General features: G+C 45.1%; 1 protein-coding gene across 1 annotated transcript; it reads right to left on the reverse strand.

Moving 5' to 3' along the window:
• Positions 1-6,288: 6,288 nt before the first annotated feature.
• PDIK1L (PDLIM1 interacting kinase 1 like) lies at positions 6,289-10,180 on the reverse strand. The gene is made up of 2 exons (XM_009588026.1): positions 9,864-10,180; positions 6,289-7,132 (listed from the first exon to the last, which is right to left on the reverse strand). The coding sequence occupies exons 1-2, from the start codon at positions 10,146-10,148 to the stop codon at positions 6,392-6,394; spliced, it is 1,026 nt and encodes a 341-aa protein (XP_009586321.1). The 5' UTR covers positions 10,149-10,180; the 3' UTR covers positions 6,289-6,391.
• Positions 10,181-12,217: the final 2,037 nt, after the last annotated feature.

The raw sequence follows: 12,217 nt of genomic DNA on the forward strand, positions 1-12,217 counted from the left end.
GGGCTGCCATCAGGCAGTGGGAGGGCTGAAGCCGGCTGTGTCTCATTCAGTCCTTTCCAGATGCATTTCTCCTTTAAAAATAATAAAAAAAAAAACAAACCACTTTAACTCCACCATGACCAGGTGCAGGCAGGACTGCAGCACCTGATAACACAGCCATCTGTTTCTACTTGCTGGTTTACTTTCACAACCCACAAAAGCCCTTTCTGGTCTGAGGTCCCTGCAAATGCCACTGCCTGGAGAGCAGCCCATGGGAGCTGGGTGGCTGGAAGCCAGAGAGGGCTCAGGATGCAGCCGCTTTCCTTTGAGAGAGGGCAGGAGTGGAAGCCTTGCTATACAAGTTTAAAAATATCAAGAGCTCAAATGGGCATGAATAAATCTGAAACCACCACCTAATCTAAGGCAGCCATCCACGAGTTTGTGCAAGTAGGAACTAGACAGCAGCTGGGCCCAGAAGACACCAAGGATCCCGTCGATGTTCATATCCCGCAACGGGGGCTTCAAAACCCCGGCGGGCGATGGCTGGCCTTGCTGACTTCTGCCGGCTGCCCCGTGTCTGGGAAGCAAAACAGGTCAGTACTGGGACCACAGGGACAGACAGGAAAGGCAGAGAGAGATGGAAGGAGCTGCCGGGACTGAGGGAAGCCTCCCCAGGGTCAACGATGAGCACCTGGGCTGAACCCACCACCTGCTGCAAGGAACCCGCAAAGGTTTTTAGGTTGCATCTGTTTTCACCTCAATTGCCAGAGATTAAAGAGGCCTCTGAGCAATTGCAATTCTAGCAGCAGTTCTCCCTTTGCCCTCTTCAGGAGAACGCAAAGCAAGTCAGCTGTGTCCTCCAGCACCCCAGCCCAGCACTCTTTACCTGGTGGGATGGGAGCTGGGCATATGGGGCTGCCCCAAAGAGAGCAGCCACAGCTCCAACCACCACCTGCCAGCTCAGCCCAGGCCCCTGCGCTGGCCCTGGCTGCTCCTTACAAACTGCAGCCCTTACACAATTGCCTTCTGCTTCAGGCACCCAAATAACCTGGAAATTCATCTGGGAACAAAGGGACTTAACAAGAACATGGCTCCTCTCGCAGCGACGGAGTGGTGGTGCTGGCTTATCCTTCAGGTCACTCGATTTCTCCGTGCTTCGCTTGCTCTGCTTATAAGATGTGCGGTTTCAGACTCCCCAAAAATGCTTACAGAGCTAGGGAACAGAGGTCTGAAGCAGTTGAGTCTTGTATTTCCACCTCCCATCCCTCCCCAAACAGCGTAGACACTCTGGATAGTTTGTGGCATTTCGGATACATCCCTCTTCCTTCATTGCACTTAAACATAGAAATTGCACTTTGCATAAACTGCTCCCCAGCCCCTCAGACCAAAAAGGAAATGAAACAGTCAATGCTCAGCAGTGCCCCTTAAATAGAGTTTGTGTTTAAATACTCCTAACTAGTTCTCCACGGGACAACTCCTTGTGTTCACCACACAGACCACCAGTAAAGATTAAAAACACTTAACGATAGGATACCCCGTAGAAGGATTGGCAGGGCATCAGTGGAGCAAAGGGAAAAGCAATGCAAAAAGTCAGCCGTTTGTGCTGCCCGCAGTCCAAAGGCCACCTGAGCATGTCTGCTCGCCAGCCACTGTGCAGGGGGAAAAAAAAGGTTGTTTCGCTGAAGCCAGGGCACCCTTCCAAGGGGCGGGCAGGCGGCTGCAGGCTCCCCGAGACAGGACTTTATCTCAACCACAAAGCAACGTCTGCCATTACGCTGCAGTTTGTGCAGGGACCGCGATTGGCTGGCGTGAAGGAAAACTCCGTTGAAACCAAAGTGAAAATACAAACAAGGCGAGTTCCCAAGCCCAGCGCTGCGGAGCGGGGATCGCCTAGCCAAGCCCTGCCCGAGGAAATGGGATGGGCAAGCTGGAGCCCGAGGCCTCAGCATTCTGCAGAACAAGGAAAATAAAGCAGAGGTTGGGTCATTCAAGCTGAGATGCAGCCTCAGGTACATCTAATTTCTGCACTGGAGCATTTCCCCCCACTCCCCAGACTAGACATATTTCAAGTATGGGGGCTTAGTTTTCTTCATTTTGTGGGGGAGGAATTTAGCTTGTGTCTATTTAAAGTCACCACTCTTACAACTAATCACAGAGGTGTGACTTTCTCCTTTAATTAAGGTGCTTATCCTTTAATAAAAAATAATCTAAATTTCAATCCCTTTCTCTCTTGCAAAGATTTTGCGGATTTAACCACACAGCTCCTGCCAGGTCTAAATTTCAATCCCTTTCTCTTTTGGAAAAGACTTGCGGATTTAACCACACAGCTCCTGCCAGGTGGGGAATCTGCCTATTTCTGGCACCAGGATACGCAGGAAACCGCAGGCGACAATGCAAGCGCACGGCACACAGGAGATGACTGGGCTTGGGTTTAGTTGCGGGGGTAACAAATGGCAAGACAAAACAATTTACAGCATTTCCAGTTTGCACTATTCCCACTCCCAGTCTGCACAACCCTTTGTTCCAGAGCACTGTTAATTAAAACATGTAAATGACTCCTAAACTCTTGTATCATGTGTAAGCAGTGGTATTTCCTCACCTTTATCTCTAAGGTTTCTCGGGGTATGCGAGACCAGCAGGCCACCGTCCCTCACAAGCCTCCAGAAGACCGTTTACACCTGGTTCAGCCCCAGGAGCCTGCACACGCAGGTATCAGACCAGGAAACGCAGCAGAGCACACCTTCACTGGGTTGCCTTCAGCCCTCTGCACGGGGCCTTGTGATGTGCTCAGGGGGAAGAGGGTTCCCCCACAGAACGAAGGCTGGCGGCTTTCTGGGTGAAATCCTACTCCAGCACACACAGGAACTAGAGGGGAAAGGCTCACTTCAGCGGGAGGAGCGTCTGTGCCCAGGAGAGCAGCAGCATCTATTTGCAGCCTCAAAAATCCAGTAGTACCAGTAGCAGGGTAGGCAGAGCCTCCAGAGATTTCCTTACAGCCCAGGGTGGTACTCACTCTGCTTGTAATAACAACTTCAAGTATGTACTGGATGCAAGAATGCTTTTTTTAGTCTTTAATCCCCTCTTTGAAAATGAAGCACACCCAGAAGAGCACTGTTTTGATTGTTACAGGGCTGGGCAGAAGCCGCAGGGTCCACACGGACAAGGCTCACCTCAACCAGTCCAAGAGAGCGCTCTGTTCTCACACCCAGTTTGGCCTCGCTCTGTCAAGTCCTCCAGCAGTGGAAGTTTGGCACTGCTGCTACCCACAGAGGATGAGCAGCACAGCCATTAGCCAATCTAGCACCTTTTACAATCCCAGGATCACTTACGGTATGACTGTGACGAAGTACTACAGCTTACTTCTGTCCTAGCACAGCAAATAAACCCTCCTGTAGCTTTGCTGACAGCTGGGTGACATTGCGCTGACTGAGAAGAAAGCATTTCTCTAGAAAATTCAAAAACGTCATTGAAATTCAGATTTTATTTCAAAAACAGTCATGAACTTAATAAATTACACAATAATTTTCCTCATTATAAATTCTCCATAAAATATATTTTACAGTTTTTAAAGAAAGATTTGAAAAAAAAAAAATCTTTTCTGAGTGCCGAAAAGTATCTTGACTTTGCGTCACGCTGGTGACTAACTCTGTAGCTGCTACAACAATTTGATTTATCAAAGGTTTTAAAACAAAGACCTCAGACAACAACAACAACAAAATCAAACAGAACACAGAGCTCAAGGACTACCATTCAGTGTTAACGAAGGAAACACTCAGTGTCACCCACAGCAAGGCTAAGCACCATGAGAGGGATTTCAGGTACCCCCACCCTTTAAAGTGGCAATCAGTGCAAAGAAACACTTTGGGAGTCAAAAAACCAAACAGAAAAACCACTTTCGTGTGCCATTCCCTAGCACTCATTTCTGCACAGCAGGCAGGCAGCACATTTGGTGTTCAGCCTTTGAAATAGTTCAGAGAAGAATCAGCTGATTTGCAAAGCGCCTTAAAGGCAAGTAGTATTATTCTGAAGTAGATTCATACTTTAAGATAACATAGTTGATTCTGACTTTTGGGTGGGCAGGAGAGAAGAGGAAGTTAGCAATGTATTTTTAAAAAGCTCTCAAGTTTAACATGGGAAAATTATATAACCTCTTAAAACTTTACTCGTGGAATGACCATGCTGAAATGTAAGTACCATGAAACAGTGTTGGCACAGACAGCAAGAGGTTTGTTTTCTTCCTTTCAGTAATAAGCTGAGGCTTCAATTGTGCTGAACTCAGTAAAAATATGAGAACAAACAGACCTCCGCTTCTAGAACGTAAGCATAAATAGATGTCTCCTTATCATTACTCACAGATAGACTCCAAGTCTTCTTTTATAGACTAAGCTCTCTGCAGGAAAGGAGCAACACTGGGACATCTATGCAGGCAACAGGCTGTATCCTCGGTACGACGCAGTCGCCTCCGTCCCTGCCAATCTACGCCGAAGCGAAGGCGCTCTGCTGTACTCAGGAACACTGTCTTCTCAAAGTTAATTCCATAGCATCTTCTAAACAATAAACATTGTTTTGAGACAGCAAAGTGTATTTGTCTGAGAATCACTGTTTAGACAACTTGCCTTAAATTATAAAGTGAAGCAAAATAATAGGAATTAAGGACTAAAGCCCCCTGGGTAACTGCCACCAGCTCTACACAGCACCAGGTAAGAACCAGCTGTAGTCTGTAAAGCCTCAGAAGTTTGGTAGAATCAGAATCCTTTGCTTTTGGAAGAAGAAAAAAAATTATATTTTGTTTGTGCTGTTTATTCACACTCAGGCAGAATAAATGCTGACTGATCAGAACTGCTCTCAGAGCACTAAGAGGGAACAGTATCTGAGAAGCAAGTTACACAAGGGAATACTTACAGCAGGGAAAAAACCATTAAATTGATTTTATTAAGAAAATCAATCTTTGCTGCGGTTTTAATATATCTGCCTTTAAAGGCAATTTTTTGAGACTATACTTTTGCCAGAAGGTCAAATTGATGAGAAAGGTCACAGTCCTGCACCCAAAAGAACAAAGTGTTATACTATTACAAAGCAGCTTCTGTCTGCCGTGCAGCGTCAGGTGGCCTTTGTGAAACCTCTCTGAGCATATCAGTCTCCTTCTGTGGAGTAAGAGCTGGGGATAAGCAGCCTTTCAACTACTTCAAAGCTTTCCATCCTACTGTCTGTGGTTTTAAATAAGCATTACTTCTTTAAAAGGAAGAAAACAAATTAAAAAATCAGACAAGGTTGCCACACAAACAGGAGATAACTCTCGGTATGTGAAAGGTTTCTCCCATATTTGAGAATAGGTGTGTTCTACAAGACAAACAGTCACCCCTTTATCTCCTCGTCACTACCAGGTCAGAGTCACTGCCAGAAAGGAAGAGACCATGACCAGTATTGTTAGATTCAACGGCAAAACTGCGCTGCAACCATATTTTAAAGAATCTTAAAAATAACACTATGCTGCTGGATTCCCTCATCCACGTTTCCATAAGCTAAGCTCACTGTACTCTCCTATTTGAAGTACCTAAGGTGCTACTGGATTATAGATACAAGAGTAGAGACCATGTTGTGAAACTGTAGATTAACTGATTGAAGTATTTGATTACTAGAAGAAAGCAAAATCAAATGATTAATGAAGTAGCCAACATGCCAGCACCTGACTGCACACATTTGTGATTTGACTCCCTCGGTGACAAGCTCATGAAGCTGTAAGTGCTAAGCTTGGCCATGTCAGCACTTTAAAAACTGCTGATCCCCTTGCATTGCATTTTTTGTCTACAAAGTCAAGTCTCAGACCCTATCTTTGACATCAGATAACAAAAATAAATAATAAAGTTATTCAGGCCTGGAGAAGAAGGAATGCTTCCCATCTATCTTCACCTAGTTTTCTGGCAAACCCCAATCATTCAGACCCATAGCAAATAATTTAAGAAAAGTGGCATACACTCCCACTCACTCGTATACATAAATATATACACGGAATTACTTTACAGAGCCTGAAGATTTGCACTACCAGCATGCAAATCTTTTTTCCATGGAGTTCCTAACACTGACATAGGAAACTGGAATGTACGAAATACTCCATGACATAATGCTGGAAATAAAGTCTCAGCTCTTAAGACATCCCACTGCCAGCTTACACAAACGAACATCGTCACATCTTACACTTGCATGTAACATCCCAGTATTATACACATCAACGTATCGTTAACACAACGGCCAACTCAACCTTCGTATCATTTATGGAAACCCTGAAGAGATTCGTTTGGTAGAAACTACACCCTGCAGGTTTGAGTTCAGGCTCATTTCTTTTACTGCCATTAAGTCGCACCACCAGTTAGTGAGAAGCAGCTCTCTATCGAGAGAGATGCGACTCGGCAGGTCACGTGTCCCAGCTGCTGTCTTTAAAAGCTATGTTGACTAATCGCAGTTCTAGCTCAAAAGCATCGGGTCGGTCCTGCGGGTTGGCAGCCAGCATTTCCTTGATCAGCTGTTTCATTCGAGCATTCATGGATTTTTTCTTCACGGGGATGAGCAGTTCCATTTTAGGGTTTTCTAGAAGCGCCTCTCCAACAGGCACGATCGCTGTCCCCTGCTTGACGTAACTCCCCAAAAGTTCTTTCTTTGTTTCCGTATCTACAAATGTAATTCTTTCCAACATCGCCCAGATTATAATCCCCAACGCAAAGATGTCTGCTTTGGCAGTGTAGTGTCCTTCCCAGACTTCAGGGGCCATATAGAAGTCAGTCCCACAGGCAGTTGATAGAAAACACTTATTTACATTGACTGGTTCCTCAGGATTCTGTCCTGAGGCTGAACATACTTTACTCAGCCCAAAATCAGCTACTTTCAGGGTAGGCTCCAGGTCACTAGCATCCATCCTGCTCTGAGATATCAGAATATTGTCAGGTTTGAGATCACGATGAATAATCTGATTTTTGTGCAGGAACGCCAGCGCGCTGCTGAGCTGAAGCATGAAACTGGTGTTGGTCTTGCGGTTTGGCTTTCGGGACAACAGATACTCATTCATGTCTCCTCCATCACAGAAATCCATTACAAACCAGAGGTAATAAGCACTTCTGGGGTCAAAGACTATTTCTCCTTTTAATGAGGTCTCTACAAGCTGCAACAAGGAAAAGAAATGTCATAACTACCCGATGATCACAAGAATATAAAGATGTGATGGAAAAATGCATGAAGTATGGATCTTCCTCCCGACAATCCAGAGAGCAAGATATTGCAACTGATGAAAATAAAACTACGGAAAATTTATGATGTAAAAAAAAAAAATCACAATGTATTTGACAGCCTCCTTATTTTTGTGTGTGCAAAGCATATCAAGCTCACGCTCCTGCCCAGAAGCCAGAGCTAGACCCAGATAACAGTATTTTGAAAGATACTAAGTGGCCATTGCACTCCCATCTGTTTCAGCTAGACAGTGTCCCACCCCAACAAAGCCTGTCCCACCCATTTCGCTAACAACCCTCATGTATAAACAAAGTCTCAACAAGTAACTCCATACAGTGCCGGGGGTTGTATTTGTCTTCAAATTTGTTGTATTCATTTGTTTGATGAACCTGCGCCACAGCAGATTTTTAAAGCCTGTTCTCCATTCCCTACGCATGAAAGTATTCTAGCAAGTGTTAACACAGGATCCCTTAACACAGGAGAATACTAATCTACAGGCACAGCTGAACAGCTGCTGCACATAACACCTCTCCCACCACCATGATCCACTAGCTATTCTCCAGAATATAAGCAGCAAGTAGCTCTTCATACAAAAACCAAAGTAAAACCAGCAATCATTTTACTAATCCTGTTTACACAACTACATATTTGCCTCTTCAGCTCCTGCGAGCTGGCTCTTCGTATGCTCTGGAAGGTAAGTCTTGCAATTATTTCTGTTAGTAAACCAACATATACTAAACCAAACGTAGCTCTTACAGGCTTTCAAAGATTAAGGTAGCTGTCAATATTTAGAGAGGCATTTTAAAGTGACCTTTTCCATCCAAGAGCAAAGTTACTAGCAATTTATAGCTATATTTAATTGCGAGCACAACTAGTACTCAACTAATACAGACCAACTTAAAAGAGTAAATCCACGTTAGAACCAGAAAACTACGTATTTATGGTTTACACTCAGTACCAGTGAGATTAGGGTATCACAGGACAGCAGGGAACCTCCTTTGCCAAGTGAGCACCAACACAGGGCTCTTCCCTCCACACGGCTTTACAGAAGCTGTACTCGCATCTCAGTTCAGAGCATTAAGACAACAAAATCCACTACCATGCTTGTGACAGTGGCAAAGCACCACAGGACCAGGCTAGTTTAGGACTCTCACTTCACTGACTTAGTTCAGTTGACACCAGCTAAGCACCTGCCCCAAAGTCCTTCAAGAGACACTAATACCCCCCGCCCCGGCCAGCCTCCTCCCACACTGCACCCGTTCAGCCCTGTAACGGAATATCACCTGGGGTGGGAAGAGGAGAGGGCAAGCCAAAGGAGATCCGATTTTCTCTATTAGCACATGCTATCATAAAGTGATCCCAAGCTCTTCAGAGTCAGCTCAGCTCTGCCCTTTGCTCTTCTGTGCTCTCTGGAGCAGGAAAACAATTTGTAGTGCTTGTGCCTGACACAGGCAAGATCTACATGCCATGTTGTTAACAGGCACTACCATCAAAAACCAATGCTGCAGGTGATCTGGAAGCTCTTCTCCACCTTGCAGTTCCACCCTGTTTTTTTTTTTAAGCTCCTCCCTGTACGGCTGTCCACAAGTTTGATGTAATCACTCACAGATCCACTAACAACTAGGAAGGTAAGGCACTAATTTCTCCCACATGCACTGGCCAGTATTATTTTACCCTAATCCCTTCATGAAAGCAGGTCAGTAACAACTACCAAGCTACAGCAAGTTTACAAAGGCAAGAATCCTCTTTCTCAGGCTCATACAGCACTCGGCACAACGGGATCTGGACAGCCGTGAAGGGTTGTCAGCCGAATGTTCGCTTACAAAAGGTCCTACATTAGACATGCAAGAATGACAACAATAAAAACTGAAATGATAAAAGCTGACGAGGGATAACACAATAAACATTGAGCAGGCTACTGACTTTTTAAACCAGAGACACAAGTTTTTGCCAGGGGATGACTTGCAGTTGGGGCAGCTTCTTGAATCAGATTATCTTCCAAAGTCTTTCCAGAGCTACTTATTCTTCAAAAATATACATCTTCAAACTTAAAGGCAACTTAAAGGACTCTTTCAGTAGCCACATGGGGGGAGTGATATTTATTCCCTTATTTATCATACCTTTACCTCTCTTTGGAGAGATTAATACTTATTTATTCAAAAAAGAAAACAGCTCACCGCAGACTGAGCCAATTGCTTATTATTTCTGAAAGAATTTTAAGTGTTGGCTTCCTAAATCAAGATGGTTACTTCCTCTTCCAAGGACATCCGATATTAAGAAATTCTTCAGAGCTCTGTCCCAAGACAGTAGCACATGTCTGCTCATTAACCCTGCAGCAGGCCTTCTACCAAGTAATAAAACAGCCTGCACCTCCCTTGTACTTTACCTGTGGTGTTTCCTCAAATTATCAAAGCAGATTTGCATTAAAAAAAAAATCCTGGAGTCTTTTAGAGTGGCATGGCTTCAAATTACAAGATACAGGTGATTGTTCAATAGATACGCTCTTTTAAAGATACATAATAATTTCTGGGTGTCAACAATGAGAACAATACCCTCTCCTAACTAAGCATACCTCAAAAAAAAAAGATCTTAGCTACCCACCTCCTTCCCCCCCAGCTACACATCCACATTAATTACTTCCACCCCATTACCTCAGCTTCATGTACCTGTAAATAAAGGGAGGAACTGGAGCCATGGGACATCTTCTGCACCATACCATCTTTCTGCAAGATGCACTCCTCCAGGTGAATGACGTTGGGATGCTGGCTCTTGATACTGCTAAGTGCCCAGAACTCACGCAGAGCTAGTTCCACGTTCTCTGGAGCATGGCACCGAATCTTTTTCACCGCGACCCGTGCAGAGGTCTTCCTGACGACTGCTTCGTACACCACACCATAACTGCCACGACCAACCTCCCGTATTAGATCGTACTTAGGCTGGCTACTCACCATCTTCAAGATCAAGGGTTCTGGGGAAGGGGGAAAAACCCACAGAACTAAAACTTATGAACAAGAACTGGGCAGTATTTTCCCCCATATGGCTTGGTGCGGCAATATTAGGCCTACCAAAACCCTGCAATTAACAGGGCAGTGCCTCCGAGCATTACACTGAACGCAACGCTGCATTCGAGTGCTAGAACATTCCAAAAGCTATTCTGTAAACCTGTACCTGTTGCCACGGACTAGTTAAAAGTGAAATTACATCATTTTGGTGGAACTATTAAGATTTCAAATACAGCCCAGTTTTCAAGGTGGCAACAATTCAAACCTAGATTTGCATTGTGCCGAGACAGGACTATCGCGTATGCTCCTGCTCCTTTCTCTCAGTGTCTTCCGTGAACATCTGCGGGAATAATAGTACGGTATCATGCTCTCCATCCACGCCTGGGACAGCAGAGAAGAGGTTCTAGCTGAAGCCTGTGGTTGGGCAGTAACAGATTTAATCAACACTGCCTTTTATGGAGGTAACTATGTAAGTAAATGTTTCTGTTATAATTTAATCACAAAATTCTTTTACTGATACTAAGACAAGAGGATGCTTCGGATCGTTTCCGATTTGTTTTTTAGTGTTACTATGATTTTTCACCTAGTCTCCTCTGAATAAGGAGTCTACGGTTACAAAAAGTTAAAAGGGGTACCTGATTGCAGAAGCTTGTACCCAGAATCTAACTTGCACTTTTGCTCAACAGGGCAAGGGCAAAAGTTAAGATATTGCTCTATAAGTAAGAGACACACACACACAAAAAAGCCACCAAACACTGCTACAGATTTATGATCCTCCCTGCACACTTCCCTGCAAGGTTACAAACCAAAACACACCAGCACCACCTTCACACAACCAAATCAAAATGGGACACTGACTATAGACAGGAAAAAAAAAGCTCAGCTAGCCAATTATCACTGGTCAAACAGAACGAAACACAAAAATAAAAATACTACTAAAAAAAATCACAGCTAGTATATCAGAACTAAAATAGTTTGTAAGATTGCCAGTGATAAACGTAATCCTCTTTATGTCAGTAAACCAGGCCATAAGGACCACATCAAAACAGCCTGTTATTAGCAGGAAGCTTTCAAGTATTTCCACTGTTTTAGGTACTTTTTTTTTTTTAAGAAAAAAGAAAAAAAAAGAAAAAGAGAGAGAAAAAAGGCATCATCAGTCTCATGGCAATACTACAGACATTTCAACCTTTCAGCAAAGTTCTGTGATGCACATTTACAAGAACATTTTGAACTGAAATGTGATGTGCCCAAGAAACGCATTACCACAAGATGCTGCTTGCAAGATGCACTGAGCCTGCACCTGTAACAGGACTATGAGGAACAGATTAAGATTCCAGCCTGCACATTAAGATCTGATGGGCCAATAGCCCTTCCCATGCAGGGGAGAAGAGCAGGATCTGTAATCTCACCAGCAGCCAAATAACTCCTGAGGAAAAGGCTGCGTTACTCAAACACTATCACATCAGGTTCAAAATGAGCAGAAAACGTCCCCCCATATTGAGAGTCAGTTAGCTGTGTGCTGTTACCAGAGAGGATCTGTCATTCTGCCAAGCGTCAGGGTTGCTACCTGCCCTCCTTCACCCCCACAGCGGGCTAGGCTGATCTGGAAATGCCACCGAGGTTTATTGCCTAACCCGATGAGAAGTGCCGCCTGCTCCCCAGGGCAGCGACCGGGGCAGCTCATGCCAAGCGGCAGGGCCCTGGCAGCAGGGACAGGCACAGGCCAGGCAGTGCAAAGCAAACTCTGCTCCCTCCCCTCCTGCCGGGAAACTGCAGCCGGCGTCTCACACGGGAAGCGCTTTCCCTCCCTGGCTACCTCGTTAGCAGCAATAATTACAGAATAATATAAATTACCCCCCTCCTGTTCGCCCTGCTCCTCCAAGGAGGCCCTACAAGCGGCTGTCACACCGGGACCCCACCTGCACCGAGGGGGACCTCGCTCCAGAGGGAAATTACGGAGGCACCGCTCCTTCGGGCGGAGGCCGGGAGTGAGGTCTGACCCCGTCAGCCGCGGCCCG

Source organism: Fulmarus glacialis, unplaced genomic scaffold, assembly GCF_000690835.1.
Source record: "Fulmarus glacialis isolate BGI_N327 unplaced genomic scaffold, ASM69083v1 scaffold32271, whole genome shotgun sequence".
In the NCBI taxonomy this organism is placed as follows: Eukaryota; Metazoa; Chordata; class Aves; order Procellariiformes; family Procellariidae; genus Fulmarus; species Fulmarus glacialis.